At 40.6% G+C, this 24,593-nt stretch overlaps 1 protein-coding gene across 17 annotated transcripts in view; it reads right to left on the reverse strand.

Annotated features, from left to right (window-relative positions):
- Window positions 1–15,198, reverse strand: part of CAPRIN2 (caprin family member 2) — a 42,473-nt gene extending 27,275 nt beyond the window's left edge. For 9 of the 17 annotated variants that reach the window (XM_027541642.1, XM_027541640.1, XM_027541650.1 and 6 more), the window contains exons 1-4: window positions 14,810–14,887; window positions 13,475–13,740; window positions 11,414–11,476; window positions 3,996–4,082 (exon numbers count right to left, since the gene is read on the reverse strand). In XM_027541642.1, the coding sequence (XP_027397443.1) occupies window positions 3,996–4,082; window positions 11,414–11,476; window positions 13,475–13,726 (402 nt within the window). In that variant the 5' untranslated portion in view covers window positions 13,727–13,740; window positions 14,810–14,887. Of the gene's footprint in view, window positions 1–3,995; window positions 4,083–11,413; window positions 11,477–13,474; window positions 13,741–14,809; window positions 15,067–15,124 lie in introns of those variants that run through there. The other 8 variants (XM_027541646.1, XM_027541648.1, XM_027541636.1 and 5 more) reach the window with 8 other exon arrangements.
- Between the last annotated feature and the right edge of the window lie 9,395 nt (window positions 15,199–24,593).

Consider the following 24,593-nt stretch of genomic DNA (forward strand, 5'->3'; position numbering starts at 1 on the left):
AATGCATGAAAGGGAAAAGTGAAAGTGAAGTCGCTCAGTCGTGTCCGACTCTTAGCCACCCCATGGACTGCAGCCTACCAGGCTCCTCCATCCATGGGATTTTCCAGGCAAGAGTACTGGAGTGGGGTGCCATTGCCTTCTCCAATAAGAGACAATGGGTGAAGATAAAACGTTGAGAGTGAGAAACAGACTGGTTGGGGGTTATGTGAACAAGGGAATTTTCTCCAGGATGGCAGAGGCTCAGCAAAGCTTTTTCCAAGACCTCAATATGGACCTCAATAGCACTTATCAAATTCAGTTTCTGCTTGAGAGGGGGAAAGACAAAAGAGGTGGTAATTCTAGCTCTCCAAGACAGTGGGATTCCCTTGGAAACAAACTCATGATGGTATAAGAAAATACAAAGGTGCTGAGGACACTTTGGGACTGTATCACATGATTACCTCAGATCTCTCTTTAGCCACCTCCCAGGGCTGGATTAGGTGTTCTTATTGCTCAGGTCACACTGAACCTCCCCTATCAAAGTATCTATTGCATTAAATGTTTATCTTTCTCTTGAACTGCATCCCCCTTAGCCTTCAGCTCCATGATGACAGGGACTCTATCTCTGTTGTTCACCAGTATATCACTAGGACCCAACATAGACTCTGACATGTGACAGGACCTCAAATATTTATTGATTTAATCAAGTAAGAAATATGTTGTCTTCCAGATCTCCTAGGAAAAAGCTGTGACAAATCTAAGCAGTGTATTAAAAAGCAGAGACAGAACTTTGCCAACAAAGGTCCATACAGTCAAAGGTATGGTTTTTCCAGTAGTCATGTACAGATGTGGGAGAAGGAAATGGCAACCCACTTCAGTACTCTTGCCTGGAGAATCCCCATGGACAGAGGAGCCTGGGAGGCTACAGTCCATGAGGTTGCAAGAGTCAGACACAACTTAGTGAGTTAACTACCACCATGTACAGATGTGAGAGTTGGACCGTAAAGAAGGCTGAGCATCAAAGAATTGATGCTTTCAAACTGTGGTGCTGGAGAAGACTCTTGAGATTCCCTTGGACAGCAAGATCAAACCAGTCAATCCTAAAGAAAATCAACCCTGAATACTCATTAGAAGGACTGATGATGAAGCTGAAGTTCCAATACTTTGCCCATCTGATGTGAAGAGATGACTCACTGGAAAAGACCCTGGTGCTGAGAAAGACTGAAGACAAGAGAAAGGGATGACAGAGAATGAGATGGTTGGATGACATTGACTCAATGGACATGAGTTTGAACAAACTCTGGGAGATAGTGAAGGACAGGGGAGCCTGGCATGCTGTAGTCCATAGGGTCACAAAGAATCAGAACGACTTAGTAGCTGAATGACAACCAGGTCATAATCAGATATCATGCAAACCACTAACAGCAGCCTATTTCTCCTTATTTATGTGGAAACTAGTAAGTCAGGTTACTTATCTTCTTTCAGTTGAGGACCGGTTAAAAAGAAATGAAGTAGATTATCATCAACCAATAGTACCAAACCATAAAATTTATTTTCTGAACCATGACTCTGAATGATAAATCCCCATCAAAGGACAAAGCTCTTATCAAAAAAACAGAGAGATGTGGACTGAATTGGAAGGCTCCCAACTCTGATTTGAAGGGAAAGAAGAAAATGTTACACAAACTGCAAACAGGCTATCTCATAGCAGAGGTCTAACAAAAGAAAGACTTCATTAAAAAAAAAAAAAAAAAATTCCTCAATAGGCTGAAAGGTACTTCATTATAAAAATAGTGAAACTCCATAGTGCCTGGCACATGGATGATGTTTAAAACAAGATTTAAACCTAAAAAGAACAACATACACTAAAAAAAACACCTGGGTAGAAAATTAAAATTTGATAGGGTTAACTCTGAGAAAAGAGTTAACAGAAATTATTAAGTATTATAGAAATATACTTCAAACCTCTAACCAGAAGGTAAACATAAACATCTTTCTTTTAGCACAATGGACCAAAACTAAATAAACTCAACACATTGGAAGAGGGATAAATCAATCACATGTATCAGAAAAAAAAAAAAAAAGACTTAAAAACACTGTACTGAAAATAGCCTAGAGCAATAAAAAGTTTTTAAAATAATAAAATAATCTAGAGGAACTTCCCTGGCAGCTGTTAAGACTCCACCCTTCCAATGCAGGGGACATGGGTTTCATCCCTGATTAGGGAACTAAGATCCCACATGCCACATGGTATAGCCAAAAACATAAATATAATAAAATAGCCTAGAAATACTTAACAGATGTGGAGCCAACAGAAAGTATTAAAATTAAGTAATGAAAAAGCGAACATGAGTTAAAGTGCCCTATGGATAACAAAGCTAGTATCATCTTCAGTTCAGTCACTCAGTCATGTCCGACTCTTTGTGACCCCATGAATCGCAGCATGCCAGGCCTCCCTGTCCATCACCAACTCCCGGAGTTCACTCAGACTCACGTCCATCAAGTCAGTGATGCCATCCAACCATCTCATCCTCTGTCGTCCCCTTCTCCTCCTGCCTTCAATCTTTCCCAGCATCAAGGTCTTTTCCAATGAGTCAGTTCTTTGCACGAGGTGGCCAAACTACTGGAGTTTCAGCTTCAGCACCAGTCCTTCCAATCAATAGTCAGGACTGATTTCCTTTAGGATTGACTGGTTGGATCTCCTTCCAGTCCAAGGGACTCTCAAGAATCTTCTCCAACATCACAGCTCAAAAACATCAATTCTTCAGTGCTCACCTTTATGGTCCAACTCTCATATCCATACATGACTACTGGAAAAACCATAGCTTTGACTAGACAGACCTTTGTTGGCAAAGTAACGTCTCTACTTTTTAATATGCTGTCTAGATTGGTCATAGCATTTCTTCCAAGGAGCAAGCGTCTTTTAATTTTATGGCTACAGTCACCATCTGCAATGATTTTGGAGCCCCCGAAAATAAAGTCTCTGTTTCCATTATTTATTTCCCCATCTATTTTCCATGAAGTGATGGGACTGGAGGCCATGAATATCTAATATCATGATATCAGATGCCATGAAATCTAATATCATCTTAGACTTGCATTAACAGAAGTATTCAGAAAACAGAAGGAAGTATCTCTATACTAGGCTATTTTAAATTTCACACTACCTTTTAAAAGTCAGACATCCAGAAAAAAGCTACTCAGAATTATATAATACAAAGATTAAGATGGTAGATGTCATCAACTTCAGAATGATATTTTGTGGTATTTTGTTTGTTTTTGATCCCAGGGGAATGGAGAAGAGAATTTTAATTCACTATACAATAAAGTATCCGAAAAGTAGAAAACCTATGAGACATTCTCCCTACCCCAGAATGAATTCACCAAAATATTTCCTCAGTTGTTAGAACAGGATCTCTAAAGGTCCATCTTTCTAAAACTAAGACTCTAAAACAATGAAGAATACCTATTAATGAAAGCTTAAGACTTCATATTAATTACTGGTTAAATGTATAGGAGAAAAAAACTTGAATTGCCAATATAGAGTAATTCAAACTATATCAGTGAGACCACACTTAACTCTATTTAAATTATGAACCATAAATTTTCCTGGTAATAACTGTCATGCTCTCAAGAAGGATCTCCCAATTCTATGTTTCATCATATGTCAAATAATGCTAAACATACAAGCCAGTATTATTTAAATTTTCAAGCCCACATTTCTTTATAAACAAATCTGTCAAAAAGTTTTCACTCCACTTCTCAGTGATTTCTATAATTCCATAGTGAAATAATATACATTTGATAATGAATACTTTATTCACAATGTCTCGTATTCAGATAACATTTGTATTGAGTTCTTCAGTAGCTATCCTCCACCCCACCTCCCAGAATAAAAAATCAGCAGGAATTAGATGAACAATAACCAAGTACCATTATCAGAAGCTAACATTCTCTTCAAGGTCAGTAATTAAGCTGGTTTTAAGAAAAGCAAAAAAAAAAAAAAACATACTCACATCTTGGCTCAGTCCAGAAAAGGTTTTCTGAAGCTCCTTGGCAAATTCTAAGTTATGTAGCACTTCTTCATATTTCTCAACTGCTTCCTACCAAACCAGATAAGAAAACATCAATTCTGTGAATTTCCAAGTACAATATGTCAAAATAAGTGCTCCTTGATAATAGTAGAAGCGATTGAACACTTTAGAAACTAGCCATTCACTACACATGGGCTTCCCAAGTGTGGCACAGTAGTAAAGACTCTGCCTGCCAATGCAGGAGACACAAGAGACGCAGGTTTAATCCCTGGGTCAGGAAGATTCCCTGGAGAAGGAAATAGCAACCCACTCCAATATTCTTGCCTGGAAAGTTCCATGGACAGAGGAGCCAGGCGGGCTTCAGCCCATGAGGTTGCAAAGAGTCAGACACGACTAAGTACACATTTACTACACATACTCAAAAAAGTAAGGAGAAAGTATTTAGTAGAAGTTAAATAAAGTTAAATTCAAAAATTCAACTTTTATGCTAGAAATCTGAACCATAATAATAAAAATGAAGTTGACTATCCATAAAAGTCTAAGGTCAGAGAGGCCTGAGGGTTTTAAGAACACTGAACCTACAGGATTCCTCTGTCAATATTCATTCACTACACAAATATATTACACAAGTAGCACAGTGAGAGTCACAGATGAAGCAACCTCAAGAAATTTACACTATGGTAGGAAAAACTTGTCAATAATTACCTATAACAACAAATTAAGTATTATAACAGAAATATTGCAAATTTGGAGGGTATGCCATGTGGCTTGCCAGAGCTCAGTTCCCTGACCAGGGACTGAACCTGGGCCCTTGGCAGTGAAAGCAGAGTCACAAACACTGGACCACTAGGGAATTCCCTGTAAATTTAAAGAGGCAAATTTTTCTTTTCAATTTCATAGATGAAGAAAGTAAATAATTAGAGAAGGGGCAAGTTTCTATGGACTTTACTTCAAATCTACATGGAAGAACAAAGGGCCAATATGAAACAGAACAAGATGGGGAACTCATCTAATCAGATAAAGACATATTACAAAGCCTCTACAGTTAAAATAGTGTAATATTCCACTTCTGAATATCTACCCAAAAGAAATGAAAGCATATACCCACCTAAAGACTTGTAGACAAATTTATACAGCACATTATTTATTATAGCCCCAGATAAAAACAATCCAAATATCCAGCAACTGGTAAATGAATAAGCAAAATGTGTTATAACCATACAAAGGAATTCTGGCTAGCAACAAAAAGAAATGAATTATTGATACATGCTATAACATGCAACGAACCTGAAAAACATAATGGTAAGTCAAAGAAGACAGATACAAGACTTTATTTTCTATGCAATATCCAGAAAAGACAAATTTATAGAGACAGAAAGCAAATAACAGCACAAAAGAGAACTTGAAAAGGATATGGAAATGTTCTACAACTCGCTGCTAGGACCTCCCTGGTTGTCCAGTAGGTAAAACCCCACGCTCCCAATGCAGGGGCCAGTTCGATCCCTGGTTGGGTAACTAGATCCCTCATGCATGCCACAACTAAGAAACCCACTTGCTGCAACGAAGTTCCCACAAGTCACAACTAAGACTCACTGGAGCCAAAATAAATAATTAATATTTTTTAAAGTAAATAAAACTCAATTGTAACAGTTGTATAACTCTACAAATTTACTATAAATTATTGAATTGTGCAGTTACAAGGAGTTAATGTTATATTTACAATACCTTAAGAAAGCTGTTTTTAAAATAATCAGATACTATTAAGTCTTTGTAACGGTATAGAGCAACAGAACTGTGTACTATAACATAACATAGTTTTAACATAAATTGGTACAATAATTTAGGAAACTAATTTGGCATTTTTACTGGGAAGTTAACTATGGGTATACCCTACAGCCCAATGATAAGTACACACCCTGAAGAAATTTTACACCTCTATCTTACATGTAAGACCAATCAAAGTAGAATAGCAAAAAATAAGAGCAAACAACTCAAACATAATCTTTATAGACTACTATCCAGTAGAGAAAAGCAAATGAAATAGAAATACTTGCCTCAATATAAAAATCTTAAATGTAGTGAATGAAAAAAGATAAGCTGCAGAATATACAGTATAACATTTATTGTAAGTTTCAAAAAAAAAAATGTAACCCTAACAGATTTAAGGACAGTAAGTTCTCTTCAAACATAAGGAAGGGAATGAACAGGGGAAGTTCAAGGTCAGGTTACAGGAAGGAGCTCAGGGAAGGTCCTTCAATAGTGTTCCTAATATACTATTTGAGCTAAGTAGTGGGTTCTGACTGGAGAAGGCAATGGCACCCCACTCCAGTGTTCTTGTCTAGAGAATCCCAGGGACGGCAGAGCCTGGTGGGCTGCCGTCTATGGGGTCGCACAGAGTCGGACACGACTGAAGCGACTGAGCAACAGCAGCAGTGGGTTCTGATACTTGCTTTATTAGGTGCTGTAACTTATATGCAATATTTTGTATGGACTACATATTTCTTAATAAAACAGGCAGTTCAAATATTAGAACCAAGAATGCACAGGTAACATAACCATAGTAAACAGTCCTCAAAGGGATGTGAAACTGCAAAGGAATACCCCTTTGTGTGTGTGTGTGTGTGTGTGCACTCAGTCATGTCCAACTCTTTGTGATCCTGTGGACTATAGCCCGCCGCCAGGCAATTTTCCAGGCAAGAACACTGGAGTGGGCTGCCATTTCCTTCTCCAATACCCCTTCATATCTGCTCCCAAATAATATTAACTCAACTTCCCATCATTAGATGTGGATCCACCCTTCCTTTCTCTCCTTTTTTATACAGTGGAAGAGACATCCTTCCACCTGTGCCCTGGATCCTATTCAACTCTGCATTCACAGAAGAACTTAATCTATGATTCTCTCTTTAATGCCTTAAGCCTCTTCCTCTCTGTTGATGCTGAAACCAGCACTGAAGTTCAAGTCTCCCCCAACCTACACAAGAAAAATAAAAAGTGCCTTTCTGACAACCACTTCCTTCAAGTCTCAGACAAATTTCAAAATGTCTACACAGTCTCCATTTCCTCTTCAGCCCTTATCAACCTGGATTGTTTCCACCATTCCACCAGAACTGTCCTGGCCTGATGCTGGGAAAGATTGGGGGCAGGAGGAGAAGGGGACGACAGAGGAAGAGATGGTTGAATGGCATCACTGACTCAATGGACAGGGGTTTAGGTGGACTCCAGGAGTTGGTGATGGACAGGGAGGCCTGGCATGCTGCGGTTCATGGGGTCGCAAACAGTCGGACATGACTGAGCGACTGAACTGAACTGAAGGTCAGTGATGTCAATCCCATCCTTTAAACCTGTGCATCTTGTATAGCTCTCATTTTGGTTAACTTTTCAGAAGATTTCAACACAGAGGCACCCTCCTGCTCTACAAACAACTCGTTTTTTATAACACTGAACTTCCATTTTTCCTCCATTTCTCCAGCTTTTCATTTACCAGCAATTTTCCCATTAACTGTTCTCATCTCAGTTTTCAAGCACTTATAAAGACAATAGGACCTACATCACAGAAATATGCAATTTAAATGAATACTTTTAAATCATTTAAAAGTACTGTGGAAACACAGACACCATATTAAAAAAAAAAAAAAGGATGAACAGGTAGAGCACAGAGGATTTTTAAGGCAGTGAAACTATTCTGTATGTTACCATGACAGCATACATGCCATTATATATTTGTCAAAACCCACAGAATGTACAATACCAAGGGTTGAACCCTAATGTAAGCTATGGACTTTGAGTGATGATGCTGTGTCAACATAGGTTCAATTGTAACAAATGGACCACTCTGGTAAGGAACGCTGATAGTGGAAAAGGCTGTGCGTGTGTGGGGTCAAGGAACTCTCTCCACTTTTTGCTCAAATTTACTGTGAATCTAAAACTGCCAAAAAAAAAAAAAGAAACCGAAAGTACCTATATTAAGCTAAGCTGTATACAGGCTTAAAGAAACTTTGGACAGATACAAAGCAATCTATCAGGATCATTATTTTATAAGATGAGTACTGAACAGAGGAAGGACAGGGTGAAAGAAAAAACATCTTTTTTAACATTTCCTATTTCTAAACTATGTGAATTACTTCCAATTTTAAAACACTAAACTTAAGGGCTTTTTAACTAAGTACTATACTATTGACAACAGGTCTCTGAGGGCTCAGATTATAGATTTTTTTTCTTCTGACTTATTTGCATTTTCTAAACTTCTGCCTGAAGTATATGTTCCTTGTACGAGATGTTATTTCTCAAAAGTACCACTAACTATATAATCACATCTAAAAACCTAATATTCAATCATTTTATATTTAGTAAATCTGTATGTAATATTTAAGTACCTACCATATGCAATAAACCATTCTAGTAATAGGAAAACAGCAGTAAGCAGACAAAATCTCTACTTTAACAGAACTTACACTGCAAGGGAAGAAGAGATAAAACTTTAGTTTGTCAGAGAAGCACTTTTATTAAAAAAAATTAAAGCAAGGAAAGGAGCAAAGGAGTGTTATCAGGACAGGCCTTACTGAGATGACCTTCAAAGAAAAAGGTGAAGGAGGTTGGGAATGGAGCCATTTAGACATCTGGGGAAAAAGCACCCCAGGCAGTAAAAAGAGCACAGCAAAACCCTGAAGTAGCAGTGCGGCTGCGGTATGTGAGGACCAGAAGAAGGCCTGTGTTGCTGGGATGAAGCCAGCAAGAGAGAAGTGCAGGAAATGCAATGAAAATGTAAAAGGAAATAGGCAGCATAATTTGTTTGCAGGCCTTACAGGCCATTCTGAGGTTCACTGGTGGCTCAGATGGTAAAGAATCCACCTGCAATACAGGAGACCCGGGTTCAATCCCTGGGTTGGCAAGATCCCCTGGAGGAAGGGAATGGCTACCCACTCCAGTATTCTTGCCTGGAGAATCCCATGGACAGAGGAGCCTGGCAGGCTACAGTCCATGCGGTCGCAAAGAGTCGGACACGAATGAGCGACTAACACTTTACTATATATCACATTCTGCACCATGATGGGAACCAATAGGGGGGGACTTCTGAGGAGAGGACTGATATCTACTTGTTTTTGAACAGAACTACAGAGGCTACTTGGAGAAGGCAATGGCACCCACTCCAGTACTCTTGCCTGGAAAATCCCATGGACGGAGGAGCCTGGTAGGCTGCAGTCCATGGGGTCGCTAAGAGTCGGGAACGACTGAATGACTTCACTTTCACTTTTCACTTTCATGCATTGGAGAAGGAAATGGCAACCCACTTCAGTATTCTTGCCTGGAGAGTCCCAGGGACAGAGGAGCCTGGCGGGCTGCCATCTATGGGGTCGCACAGAGTCGGACACGACTGAAGAGACTTAGCAGCAACAGAGGCTACTGGGGTTTCCCAGGTGGCTCAGTGGTAAAAAAAAAAAAAAACCTGCCTGCCAATGCAGGTTTGATCCCTGGGTCAGGAAGATCCCCTGGAGAAGGAAATGGCAACCTGCTCCAGTTTTTTTGCCTGAAGAACCCCAGGGACAGAGGAGCCTGGCTGGCTAGAAACCATGGAGTCGCAAAGAGTCAGACATGACTGAGTAAACACGCAGGCACACACACCGTGGCTACTGTGTTAAGAACAGACGTGGAGGGAGAGCAGAAACAGAAAAACCTGTAAGGGAGCTGTTACAGTAATGCAGATGAAAGGTGATGTGGTGTGGAACAGGAAGGCAGACGCAGAATTTATGAGAAATGGTCTGTTTCTGAATTTATTTTGAAGGAGGAATTGACCACACACTTGCTGATGGGCTAGATACGAGGTATGAGGAGAAAAATGAGAAATTCTCCAAGGTTTTGAGTGATACCATCCTTCTAGTAAATCAGGCTGTTAACTGATATAGTGGAGGTTAAAGGAGAACAGGTTTTGCGGAGCAAAATGAAGTAAAAGGCAACTGGACAGAGGAATCTAGAGTTCAGAGAACTGCTCTATTGACAATATAAATTTGGAGACTGTCAGGTATCACTCAAGCAATCAAAGTTAATACTGTAGAAGCAACATGTAGTAGCTTGTGTATCTCAGACTAGTGAGATTAAAGTTCACCTGGCTGGAGCTCCTCAACATTTCTTAGAGAGCTACCGTGAGAATCACCAGCCTCCCCATTCCCATCCCCTATGTTTCCCCAAAGACAAAAACATGTAATAGAACACTTTCTCCAAGGGTGTTTAGACAGAGGTTTCATCACTTTAAAAGTTAGTGAACATACCATGACTACTTAAAAACAAAACCGTGTTGAAATGCTGAATGTCCAGCTAAGTCCTTTCACCAGCCATCTGAGCACATCATTCTCAGAACTCGACAATTCAAATCTGTGTCTCAGCAAAACAGTAATTCACTACATCACAAAAATTCTAGGTCAGTGAAGAAGAGCCAACATGGCAAGGAAAAAGTCCTTGAATACCAGTACCTGCAATTCACAACCAAAAACTTTAAATAACATAAAAGACAACAGATCCACATGCTAGATCAAATAACTTTTAATTTTGTGCTGTCTTAGCCAGGAAGTGTGATCAGATCAAAAAGGCAAACATCAATAAAGCGTTTTTAAATTTTTCCATATGGTAAAAACTATCCTTCATCCCATTAGATAAAACTTGCAATTACTAGTTATACCATGAGCAACGTAAAGAGTATTTTTAACTTTCATAAACAGTAAATATTTGAAGGCCTGATATCTATCAGATAAACATGCCTCCTAAGAAGGAACATAGCAATGCAGGATAGAAAAGCAGGGAGATACCATCAAAGGAATTAAGGAGAAGCAGCTAGAGAAAACTAAGGCAAGCTGTAGCAGTTACTCTTTTACATTTTAGAGCAGAGAGATATCAGGTTTAGAATATGTGAGTAAATAGTAGAAAGCTAGGTGATTCCCTGCTCTTCTCCTTCAGTCCGCTCTAGAGAAAGTTTAATTAAATCCATACATTAACACTTTGTGATTATCTACATCTTCACTCTTATTTGACAACACACACCCCCATCCATATACTATCTACTAGTGCAAAAGTAAAGTCAAAGATATAAGACCTGATAGCTGAAGACAAAGTCTTTGGAAAAACCCAGTGGACTTTCACTCTTCTTTTTTAGCCTATCAAATCTTTCAGTTCAGTTCAGTAGCTCAGTCATGTCCGACTCTTTTCGACCCCATGAACCACAGGATGCCAGGCCTCCCTGTCCATCACCAACTTCCGGAGTCCACCCAAACCCATGTCCATTGTGTCGGTGATGCCATTCAACCATTTTATCCTCTATCATCCCCTTCTCCTCCTGTTCTTTGGTCTCCCCCAAATTCATCTAGAGTCTTATTAAGAAAATAAGTCTGACCAAAGGATCAGAAACCACTTACCAACTGGTCTGGATTAAGATGCTCTCCATTTTTCAGGCGATCTTTGTAATCTTCCAGTTTGAGCTACAAAAGAGAAACTTGTATCTACCACAATCTGATACAAAATTCTGAAACAAACTAAATACCAGACTGTTTCTCATGAGAACAAAGTTCTTGCAGTAAACTACCAATCTATAAGAATAACATTTTAGTACAAGATAAAAGGCAGTTGTAGATGAATTCCGGTCAGGAAAAAAAAATATTACACACAATCAACACTAGTCTGGAATTACAAAAGTTAAGTGGTAATAAACCCTTTTTCTCTTAATGGGCTCTGTAACTAGATTACATGACACATCGGGATTTAACAAATAAATCATATGCCCCTAACCCAATGGTGCTCAATCAGGGGCAATTTTGTCCCCCAAGGACACATGACAATGTCTGGAGGTATCTCTGGCTATCACCACTCAGGGGATAGGGAGGAGGTGGGTGCCACTGGCATCCTGAGGGTAGAGGCCAGGCCATTATAGAATGCTGCAGTGCATCCTACAGTGCAAAGGTCAGCCCCCCACAACAAAGAACTATCCAGCACAAAATGGCAACAGTGTTTGTGAGGCTGAAAAGTCCTGCTTAAATGGTTACCTGTTGAACTATGTGAGCATTTGTCCAGTGAAACTTCCTAATGGAAGTACAAAAATGTAATATATTTTTTTTCTAGAATTATAGTAGCCTCAACTTGAAGCCATCTTTCATTTTTAAAAATCTGATATTTAAGTAAATAAATGACAAATAAATTGCATTTATTGTCCAAATAATGACATGACCCTTTATGGTATTCTAAAAGCAATTTTAGGCACCTTCTATGTTTGCTTTATAGCTTTAAAATACTTTCTCAGAAGCTTGAAACAAATGTATGAGTACTGACCAGATTGGTATTCAAAATTAAAGAGGTACTATAGTTCAGCTGAAGAGTATAATTATACATATATTACACATATATATGTAGTTCCTCCACCTGGGTAAGACATTTATGAGTCTATCAAAAGATCCCGCTTAGAACAGATCCTGCTCTGACTCTAACTTCCCACAGTGGCAGGGAATTTGTGCTGACCCAGGCACACTCACCTTATCATGCTCATGATCAACTGCATGCATTCAAAAGACAACTGGTGAGAACTAAGGCTACAGAGAAGCTACCAGTAACTGGCCCTTCTTCACTATCTTCCTAGAGTGTGTGTTGGGGAGGGTGGGGGGGGGGTGGGGAATGGGAACGGAAAGGAACAGGGTCAACCAAACTCTTGAAAATCTCTTCACCCTCCTGCATCAAAAGCAACTTTCCTAGATTTAACTAGATCTTGGCATAGAAATATTCAAAAGTTCCTCGGTCCAGATAGTAACTCACCTACTATCACAAGCAAAAGAGAATCATGACACAACAAAGCTATGTGCAGTACCATTTCACAGGCTACATGACTCAGGAAATGAGGAATGATCTGGATCTTTACATCAGCATTTACTGTCACATCAGGCTGGTTACAACCTGCGTATCTTTACAAGGCTCCCTACAATGCTTTCACCAACCAATCTGAAACAATCACCTAGCAACACAAAAATTAGTGCTAAAACATCTTCTGGCTCTGCCATCGTTAAAGCTTCCAATGACTGCAGCAGTTATACTGCAATATCAAATGCTGCAGAAAGTCACAAGGAAAACAAGCTAAAAAAAAAAGGAACACTATTCATTTATGAAAAGAAATATTAATACTACATGCAAGGAATTAATCTGAGCTAAAGTAGCTACCTCTGCAAATATTTCAACAGTAGCATGCATAATAATTTTACTATGAAGAATATTTTTATTCAGCTATTCTGGCAAATCAAATATAAAGTGTTTAATACAGTCAGTATTTAGCCCACTTGTACATTTTCAGCCAGCTAAATCTCAAGGTTACTTAAATCTTCAGGAAAGAAATCTTTAGGAAGAATATCTAGGAGCCCTGATAGAAAGTAAAAAAGCAAGTTCCTTAACTCTAATTTAACATGGTGTATATACAGGGCTGGGTGGGGGAAAAAAGTTACCTTCTTTTTCTCGATGTTTCTAATTTTGTGTTTAAGGCATATGAGTCCATTATCAATATATGTCTCATATGCTTGGGAAGGAGAGGCAGCAGAGCTGAGGGCAGACTGCAAGGGGCTCATCGCCCGCTGGCTTTCCCCATGCTGACTGTGGTTCACTTGGGGCTTGGCTGACTTCATTGTCCTCTGTTTTCCCTCCTCTGAATGGCCTGAAGGTGACTGGTAACCAAAAGGAGATGAAGAGAGTTGCACCATTGAAACAGATGAGGCTGAAAGAGGGAAGGGAAAAAAAAAAGTTAGGAATAAAACTAAATTACGACTAGAGGCTTTAAATTCCCTTTAAAGTCTAGACCCACGCCCCACAAAATTCTCTTCCACAGAAGTGAGCTCAAAACTTAATGTTGTTTTAAATACTGTACTTTCATTTCACTATCTTGAAGGCAGTTCGTGCCAAGCACTGGAGCCTTTGCATAGGCAAAAATCTACAATACGGGGGATGTTTCCAGAAATTCAATTTCCCACATAGGGAGGAAGAACTGCTAATCAAACAGTGGCTTCAGAGCTGAGGGCGACCCACATTCTGAATAATTTCTATGGTCAAGTGATGACACACACAAAAAATAAGCCTTCCCCATCCGGACAAGGCAGCCAGCCATTCGAAACTCTTCACATTATCTCTCACCACCAGCCCCAACCCCAATCACTAACAACCACATTTAAAAGAAAATCCCAAACACCCAATTCTTTCAGAGCTCTCTTTGACTAAGTGCGGAGAAACTTCTTGAACAAGAATGCTAACTTCCCTTTGATTGCTCTCGGGCCTACAAGGCAAGCTCGTCTCTACTGGACACTGGAGCGAGGTACTCTCAAGCTGCGACCTCTTCGAGTTCGTGTTCAGTTTTGTTTAAACTAACCCATAACCACTCACAAGTCAACCGGTTTAAGGGCGCATCCTGGCGAGCCTTACACCGCCCCGACCGTGTAAGGGTCGCTCCCCCTCCAGCCCCGCGCATCAGCGCTGTTCTCCCCACTCCCCTTGAGGAGCATCCCCAGAGCAAGGACAAAACAGGCCCCAGGCCTCCGCAAGGCCCGCGCCAGAGGCGCTTCTACCGGGAGGGCCCTCGGCCCCCCGTGGGCAGCGACCCCCGCCCTCCCACAGTCGTCCGGTCGCCGAAGCAGCGGGCCGGGGCCACTTCTGCAGGTGCCTCTAGGAGGCCGATCTGCGTAAGACGCACGGGCTACCTGCCCGCCAGGGCCGCGCCCCAAGGATGCCGAGCCGTCCTGCACTCCAGGCAGCGGTCGCCCAACCCGGCCCACCCTCGCCGGCCGGCCACTTGCCCCCGCAGCGCCGACTCAGGCAGCCGCAGCCTGGCTTCACCTCCGCAGGCCGCCGAGGCCGCTGCCGCCGCCGCCGCTGCCGCAGCCCGGGCCCGCCTTCGAAAGCCGGCGGGAGCCAGGAGAGCTGCGGAGGTGGACCAGCGCCACCCCGCACTCGTGTCTCCTCCTCCCGCCTTCCCCCTCTCCCCTCCCTGTCCTCGCAGGCGGCGTCTGCGGCACCAGGCACACCGCCGACTCAGCCGCTCTTGCCCAGGCCCGCCCTCGACGCCGTGGGGGGGGCCTATATAGGTGCGCCCCGCCCCCACGCGCTCGCACCTCCTCCTTCCGGTGCCGGGCCCCGCCGCCGCGGGCCTCCGCCAGGAGCGGGGGACGCTTGTGCCAGGCCCAGATGCGGCGAGAAGTCGTCGCGAGAGGGCGCGTTCTCCCCGCGATTGCGCAGATTGCGGGCCACCAGGTGGGCCCGCTGAGTTGTCGAGAGCCGGCCGGCCGCGAACTCCGCAGCTCTACGCGACCTTGCTGATTGCTGCCAGTAACTCTTGGCGTGACCTTGAACAGGTGATTTGAATCACTCGAAAAGCGCAGAGAGCCCTTTGCGGAATTGCCAATTAAACCGAACTTGAGCCTTTGGTGGTTTAGGTGGGCAGTCTTGAAGTGCAGGCGTGCCTCTGCCCCTCACCTCCAGATTCCATCCTTCGCTGTCCAGTGGAGAGGAATCACCGTTTCCGCCGAAAGGACTCATAGGAGCAGAATACTCCAAACCAGCATTGCCATAAAAACGATCTGGGTGACTCCGCAACCTTCAGTAATAAGATTTAGTTTATTTAGGCTGTGTCATTTGTTACTTTGAAACATTAATTCGTTGGCACTCAGAGAAAAAGCTAATAAAAATCTTGGTACAGTTGCATCAAATTAAGAGAAAAGGTTGGAAATACAACTCTGTTTTTGAAGGAAGGGATGGTGTTTCTCATACCAAAAGAGGAAAAGAAAGAGAGAGAAAAACCCAGATATACATGTGTCTAGCTACTACACCAAAAAAAAAAAAAATGTTTTAGGTCCTGTACCTGGGACTCTGACAAAATTATTTAGACTAGCAAGAGAAGAACACTGCAAAATCAGGAGTATAATCAAGGAAACAAAACTCCAACTTAAAAAATGTTGGGGAAACTCAACACAAAAATTATCATGATGTTTAACATTTCTTGATCCAGCATTTTGCCACTTGCGGCATTCTTTTCAGTCTATGTTGCATTGTAGCTTTGAATCTCTGAATCCCACATGCGACCTTGAGGGTCGGACAAATCATAGGTTGTCCATTTGTTTCATTGTTTATAACGAAAGATACAACAAAGCTGTTGAACGTCAGGGGAGGAAGACTACGCTTTCATCCTTAAGAGAGCAAAAAGCAATGAACAAAGGTAAAAACATGTGAAGGACACACTTTTGTATCATTGAGTAGAAACAAAGTTACAGCTCAGGTTTATGCCTGTGGTAGCCTGAACTAATAGTGAATCTAAGAATGAACAGTATTTCTGACATACTAATCATTATATGTTTGTCTTCTAATTGACCAAGAATAAACTATCTTTTGTGTCATATAGATCTGGCCATGGATCCTAAATATTCCACTAAATGTAATAATTCTGAATAAATCTATACCGTTTTATTTGCAAACATGATTCAGAAAATGAATCAAGAATGCAAAAGCAAAAATAATTGAATTTCAAGTCTGGTAAGGTACAGTCTGTATAAGCACAGCATAACATTTATAGGAGATTGTACATAATAGATAATGTTGTGATATTTTCTTAAAAAAAATGGAAAAAATGATTCAGAAAAAAAGCTTTTCTGCTAGAAAAGATCTTTAAAGCCAGTGAGTCCGGTTTATTTTGAAAGTACATGCCTCCTCAATTTTTATTTGTTAGTGATTTTCTTTGTTTTCCCCTCCCCATTCCCTATTTTCTACACCTTTATTTGCCTTGCAAACAGTGAGGAGTATTTTTGGAAAGCCACCTCCAAGATCAGCAATGAATTACTGTTTCAAATATGATTTTTAAAGTTGTTTCAAATCAGTGAGGGAAGAACACATCCATTCAACAAATACATATTGTTATGTTAGCTAAACCAAGTATGTATTGTCCAGTATGTCTTGGGTTATGTGTTAGGGATATATTGGTGAGTGAGAGATATAGCCACTGACCTCATGGATCTGCGTGAGAATTCAATAAAAGCTGCAGGAATAAGTAGCAAAAGCAATCAACTCAAAATAGATTAACAAAACTACTAAAGACTTATAACGGATCATTTGATTTCTGTAAAAATTGGTCAAACTTTACATCCCTTGAAAATGTGAAGATTTTAAATATGCATTGTCTGGTAAACACATGGTTCCTGCAGGAATGGTTGTGCTGCGCGTGTGTGCTCAGTCACTCAGTCGTGTCCAACTCTTTGCGACCCCGTGGACTGTAGCCCATGGGGCTTTTTTGTCCATGGGATTCTCCAAGCAAGAATACTGGAGTGGGTTGCCATTTCCTCCTCCAGGGGATCTTCCCATCCCAGGGATCAAACCTGCATCTTCTATGTCTCCTACATTGGCCAGCAGATTTATCACTGAGCCATCTGAGGTTATGCCGTGCTACTGCTGCTAAGTCGCTTCAGTCGTGTCCGACTCTGTGCAGCCCCAGAGACGGCAGCCCACCAGGCTTCCCCGTCCCTGGGATTCTCCAGGCAAGAACACTGGAGTGGGTTGCCATTTACTTCTCCAGTGCATGAAAGTGAAAAGTGAAAATGAAGTCACTCAGTTGTTCCCGACTCTTAGCGACCCCATGGACTGCAGCCTACCAGGCTTCTCTGTCCATGGATTTTCCAGGCAAAAATACTGGAGTGGGGTACCATTGCCTTCTCTGGAGGTTATGCTGTAGTCTCTTAAAATTTATGTAGCTTCGCGTTGTTGAAACTGGAAAGATTAATTCACTAAAGGATGTTGAAGCTCCTACCACGAGTGGAGATAGAAGAAATTATTCTAGATATTTTGTTATGGGTGATAGAAATCTGCCTCTATGTGGTTCTATAAGGCTTTCTAGAGTGTTGCCACAAAGAGAACAAGAAAATAAATAAACAAATGGCTAAGAAAGATTCTCATGGAACAGATAGCATAATAAAGTTGTTTTAAAGTATTGTACTTTCACATATCAATATATCATCAAAGGAATTTATTGAACAATACATCCTAAAATAGTCATATCTTTTGACACAGTAACCCCTTACTTTAGAAATCTCCCCTATGGAAATAATCAGACATGGAGAAAATAATTTATCTTTCAAAATGCTAATCACAGCTTTTTTTTTGGTGATGAAAAATTGTGAACAAAAACTGAGGCATTCAAACTAATTCAGTTCAGTTCAGTTCAGTCGCTCAGTTGTGTCCGACTCGCTGCGACCCCATAAACTGCAGCACGCCAAGCCTCCCTGTTCATCACCAACTTCCGGAGTCCACCCAAACCCATGTCCGTTGAGTCGGTGATGCCATCCAACCGTCTCATCCTCTGTCATCCCCTTCTCCTCCTGCCCTCAACCTTTCGGCATCAGGGTCCTTTCCAATGAGTCAGCTCTTCGCACCAGGTGGCGCAAGTATTGGAGTTACAGCCTCTACATCAGTCCTTCCAATGAACAACCAGCACTGATCTCCTTTAGTATGGACTGGTTGGATTTCTTTGCAATCCAAGGGACTCTCAAAGAGTCTTCTCCAACACCACAGTTCAAAAGCATCAATTCTTCGATGCTCAGCTTTCTTTAGGTCCAACTCTCACATCCATACATGACCACTGGAAAAACCATAGCCTTGACTAGACGGACTTTTGTTGGCAAAGTGATGTCTCTGCTTTTTAATATGCTGTGTCGCTTGGTCATAACTTTCCTTCCAAGGAGTAGGCGTCTTTTAATTTCATGGCTGCAGTCACCATCTGCAGTGATTTTGGAGCCCAGAAAAATAAAGTCAGCCACTGTTTCCACTGTTTCACCATCTATTTGCCATGAAGTAATGGGACCAGATGCCATGATCTTAGTTTTCTGAATGTTGAGCTTTAAGCCAACTTTTTCACTCTCCTCTTTCACTTTCATCAGAGGCTCTTCAGTTCTTCTTCACTTTCTGCCATAAGGGTGGTGTCATCTGCATATCTGAGGTTATTGATATTTCTTCTGGAAATCTTGATTCCAGCTTGTGCTTCTTCCAGCCCAGAGTTTCTCATGATGTACTCTGTCTGCATATAAGTTAAATAAGCGGGGTGACAATATACAGCCTTGATGTACTCCTTTTCCTATTTGAAACCAGTCTGTTGTTCCATGTCCAGTTCTAACTGTTGCTTCCTGACCCGCATACAGGTTTCTCAAGAGGCAGGTCAAGTGGTCTGGTATGCCCATCTCTTTCAGAATTTTCCACAGTTTATTGTGATCCACACAGTCAAAGGCTTTGGCATAGTCAAGAAAGCAGAAATAGATGTTTTTCTGGAACTCTCTTGCCTTTTCCATGATCCAGCGGATGTTGGCAATTTGATCTCTGGTTCCTCTGCCTTTTCTAAAACCAGCTTGAACATCTGGAAGTTCACCATTCACATATTGCTGAAGCCTGGCTTGGAGAATTTTGAGCATTACTTTACTAGCATGTGAGATGAGTGCAATTGTGCAGTAGTTTGAGCATTCTTTGGCATTGCCTTTCTTTGGGATTGGAATGAAAACTGACCTTTTCCAGTCTTGTGGCCACTGCTGAGTTTTCTATATTTGCTGGCATATTGAGTGCAGCACTTTCACAGCATCATCTTTCAGGATTTGAAATAGCTCAACTGGAATTCCATCACCTCCACTAGCTTTGTTCGTAGTGATGCTTTCTAAGGCCCACTTGACTTCACATTCCAGGATGTCTGGCTCTAGGTGAGTGATCACACTATCGTGATTATCTGGGTTGTGAAGATCTTTTTTGTACAGTTCTTCTGTGTATTCTTGCCACCTCTTCTTAATATTTTCTGCTTCTGTTAAATCCCTACCATTTCCGTCCTTTTTTGAGCCCATCTTTGCATGAAATGTTCCCTTGGTATCTCTAATTTTCTTGAAGAGATCTCTGTAGTCTTTCCCATTTTATCAGCTCAGTTCAGTCACTCAGTCATGTCTGACTCTTTGCAACCCCATGTACTGCAGAATGCCAGGCTTTCCTGTCCATCACCAACTTCCATTCTATTGTTTTCCTGTATTTCTTTACATTGATCACTGAGGAAGGCTTTCTTATCTCTCCTGGCTATTCTTTGAAACTCTGCATTCAAATGGGTATATCTTCCTTTTCTCCTTTGCTTTTCACTTCCCATCTTTTCACAGCTATTTGTAAGGCCTCCTCAGACAGCCATTTTGCTTTTTTGCATTTCTTTTTCTTGGGGATGGTCTTGATTCCTGTCTCCTGTACAATGTCATGAACCACCATCCATAATTCATCAGGCACTCTGTCTATCGGATCTAGTCCCTTAAATCTACTTCTCACTTCCACTGTATAGTCATAAGGGATTTGATCTAGGTCATACCTGAATGGTCTAGTGGTTTTCTCCACTTTTTTTAACTTCAGTCTGAATTTGGCAATAAGGAGTTCATGATCCAAGCCACAGTCAGCTCCCAGTCTTATTTTTGCTGACTGTATAGAGCTTCTCCATCTTTGGCTGTAAAGGATATAATCAATCTGATTTCGGTGTCAACCATCTGGTGATGTCCATGTGTAAAGTCTTCTCTTCTGTTGTTGGAAAAGGGTGCTTGCTATGACCAGTGTGTTCTCTTGGCAGAACTCTATTAGCCTTTGTCCTGCTTCATTCTGTACTCCAAGGCCAAATTTGCCTATTACTCCAGGTATATCTTGACGTCCTACTTTTGCATTCCAGTCCCCTATAATGAAAAGGACATCTTTTTTGGGTGTTAGTTCTCGAAGGTGTTGTAGGTCTTCATAGAACTGTTCAACTTCAGCTTCTTCAGGGTTACTGGTCGGGGCATAGACTTGAATTACTATGATATTGAATTGTTTGCCTTGGAAAGAAACAGAGATCATTCTGTCAAACTAGGGAAATAGCTAAATAAAGAGACTCTGACCCATGAATTATAATTCAAGCAGTACAAATATTCAGTGGCATGATATTATACAAAGTAAACAAAAGCAGGGTAATAACATGATTTAAGACATCTGGCCTTCTCAGATGGCACAGTGATAAAGAATCCGCCTGCCAGTGCAGGAGATGCAAGAGACTCTGGTTTGATCCCTGGGTGGGGAAGATCCACTGGAGGAGGAAATGGCAACCCATTCCAGTATTCTTGCTTGGGAAATTCCATGGACAGAGGAGCCTGGCAGTCTACAGTCCATGAGGTTGCAAAGAGTCAGACACAACTGAGCAACTGAGCACATACACAAGACATTATTGAATACAGTTGTGATTTTGTAAAACATTTAATTTTAAATATGCATGGAAAAGGCTAGACGATATTTTCCTCATTATTTTTATAGCATATGTTTATTTTAGAGAGCAAAGTAGACCAAAAATTTTCCCCAAAACATGAAAACTGTGACTATTAATTTTCTTCTTACAGCCATCTAGACTTTATTTCCAAGCAAATATCTATATAATGTTTTTACAAAAATGGAAATGTACTAAACATATTTGGCAGTTCTATCATTTTTACTTAAAACATGTTACACATCTTTTTTTAAAACAAATGTTCAACTTCCTTGGTGGTCCAGAATCTGCATTACAATGCAAGGGACACTTGATTGCTGGTCCAGGAAGATCCCACATGCTGCGAAGCAACTGAGCCCAGCACCGCAACTACTAAGCCTGCTCTCTAGAGCTTATGAGCCACAGCTACTGAAGCCCACACTGAGACCCCATGCTCGGCAGCAAGAGAAGCCACTGCAATGAGAAGCCCACGTCCCACAACAGGAAAGAAGTCCCCACTCACCACAACCAGAGAAAGCCCCGTGAAACAACCAAGCCCCACCACAGCCAAATGAAATAATAATATGATTATTAAATAATAATTAACATAATTATTAACTAATAAATGAATCTTAAATTTTAATTTTGAGTTAGGTTTGGGTACTATAATTTTGAATGTCAATTATCTTCTTTTTACTTTCCTGTGAACAAATAAGAAGTTAGAAAAACAATAAATGACACAAAGTATCATTTAGATAATTTAACAGAAATGTTAATTGTCCAAATGGGAACCACAAAAATAATATATAATAGTAAATATTTGAATAAATGGTAATTTGTATAATTCTTCCCCCCATAAATGGGCAAAAATCCTAAATGAAACATGAAAAAATTACCCTAAAAGAAAGCCTAAAATAGTACAAATTATTTTGTCACTTGAAAAACTACTTTTTATCCATGATCATATTACCTCAGAATTTTTCACATAAATTTACTCATTTTTAATAAGAAATACATCTTAAAAGAGTTGTATTTTTTATACAAGGCATGGAGAGCACATGGAGAGCAAAAAAAAGAAAAAATTAAGTTGGACTTCATCAAAACTGAAAACTTTTGTGCTTTAAAGGACACCATCAAAAAATAAAAAAGTTCACAGAACTGGAGAAAAAATTCTCAAATCACATACTTGTTAAGGTACTTATATCATCAATATATGTTTTACTATATACATCAATGTTATACATTTTTATATGAGACAATATGAAGAAGTATACAACTAAATATTTTTTTAATCTAAAAATGGGTAAAGAACCTGATTTGGCATTTCTGCAATAAAAACATAAAAATAGCCAATAAGTACGTGAAAAGCTACCCAACATCATTAGTCATCAAGGAAATGCAAATCAAAATACAGTAAGATACCACTTCACACCAACTAAAATGATTATAACCAAAATAACAGATAATAAGAAATCTTGATGAAGATGTGGAGAAATTGGTTGGAATTCCTTGTGCACTGCTGGTGGAAATCTAAAATGGTGCACCCTCTTCAGAAAACAGTTTGGCAGTTCCTCAAACAATTAAACATACAATTTCCATATGAGCCAACAATTCCAAGTATATGCTTTCCAAGTATATACTCATATGTATATAGTCAGGAGAAATAAAAAGATATCTCCACACAAAAAGTTGAACACATATTTTCGCAAGAGCATTATTCACATAACCACAAAATAGAAACAACCCAAATGTTCATCAACTGATGAGTAGATAAATAAGATGCGACATGCCCATACAAAGGAATATTATTGAAGCATAAAAAGGAATGAAATGCTGATACATGTAAAAGCATGGATGAGTCTTGAAAATATTATGCTACAAGAAAAGAATCAGATAAAAGATATAAAATTTGCTGTTCCTCACCCCAGCAAATGCCACACCACAGCCTTGAACTAGGTCTGGGAAAAACACAGCAGAGAAAGGATGCAACCTTCAGATGCTTTGGAGCAGAACTGCAGACACTGGCAGGGGGAACACATAGGTTTGCTATGACCACAGAGGCCTCACTTGCTTCAACAGTCACCTCCTTTGAAGCAGGGCACACACTCAAGGGCAACAATGCCTGATAGAACCCAAACCTCAGGGCTTATAGTCCAACAATTAGGAGAAGACCCCATCCCCACTAGGGCAGTGACAGCAGCAGGGCAGAGGAAGCTCTGCCCACACATCCAGCACAGGCTCTGGACACCACAGTACAAATCATATCCCCTGTCAAGGGGATAGCAACTGGCACACTCAGAAAAAAAGACATGGCTGGTATGCAGAAAAAAGGAGAACTTTCACCAAAAATGTTGCACTCACAGAAGTCTAGACAGGGATGCTACCACATTAAAACACTGCTTCAAGACCACAGTAGAGAAATTCATGTAAAATGAAAAAACAAAGGAAATACTTCCAATCAAAGGAATGAGAGGAATCCCCTGAAAGAATAATGAAACAGACCTCACTACTGTACTAGACCCAGAGTTCAAAAAGGAGATAATAGAAATGATGAAGGGATTAAGAAAGATTATTGAAAGAAAAGCAGATCATAGTAAAAAGGAAATAGAAACTATGAACTAATCAAAATTGGACAATTCAATTGCTGAGACAAAAACCAACCAAGAAACAATGAAGAGCAGACTAAACAACATAATAGCAGGCTAAATAATAATAACAAAGGAAAAATGACTAAGTGAGCTGGAAGACAGATCAGAATAACAGACAGAAAGACAAGTGAAAAACAAAGGAAATAAACATAATACACGTTGTTGTTCTTCAATCATTCAGTTGTGTCTGACTCTGCAACTCCATGGACTGCAGCACACCAGGATTCCCTGTCCTTCACCATCTCACAGAGCTTGCTGAAATTCATGTCCATTGAGTCAGTGATGCCATCCAACCATCTCGTCCTCTGTCATCCCCATCTCCTCCTGCCTTCAGCCTTTGCCAGCTTCAGGGTCTTTTCAGTGAGTCAGCTCTTCACATCAGGTGGCCAAAATATTAAAGCTTCAGCTTAGGCCTCAGTCCTTCCAATGAATATTCAGGACTGATTTCCTTTAGGATTGACTAATTTGATCTCCTTGCTGTCCAAGGGACTCACAAGAGTCTTCTCCAGCACCACAGTTTGAAAGCATCAATTCTTTGGCATTCAGTCTTCTTTATGGTCCAACTCTGACATCTATATGTTACTACTGGAAAAATCATAGCTTTGACTATACAGACATTTGTCGACAAAGTGATGTCTCTGATTTTTAATACACTGTCTAGGGTTGTCATAGCTTTTCTTCCAA

The sequence above is a fragment of the Bos indicus x Bos taurus genome, chromosome 5 (assembly GCF_003369695.1).
Source record: "Bos indicus x Bos taurus breed Angus x Brahman F1 hybrid chromosome 5, Bos_hybrid_MaternalHap_v2.0, whole genome shotgun sequence".
Lineage (NCBI taxonomy): Eukaryota > Metazoa > Chordata > Mammalia > Artiodactyla > Bovidae > Bos > Bos indicus x Bos taurus.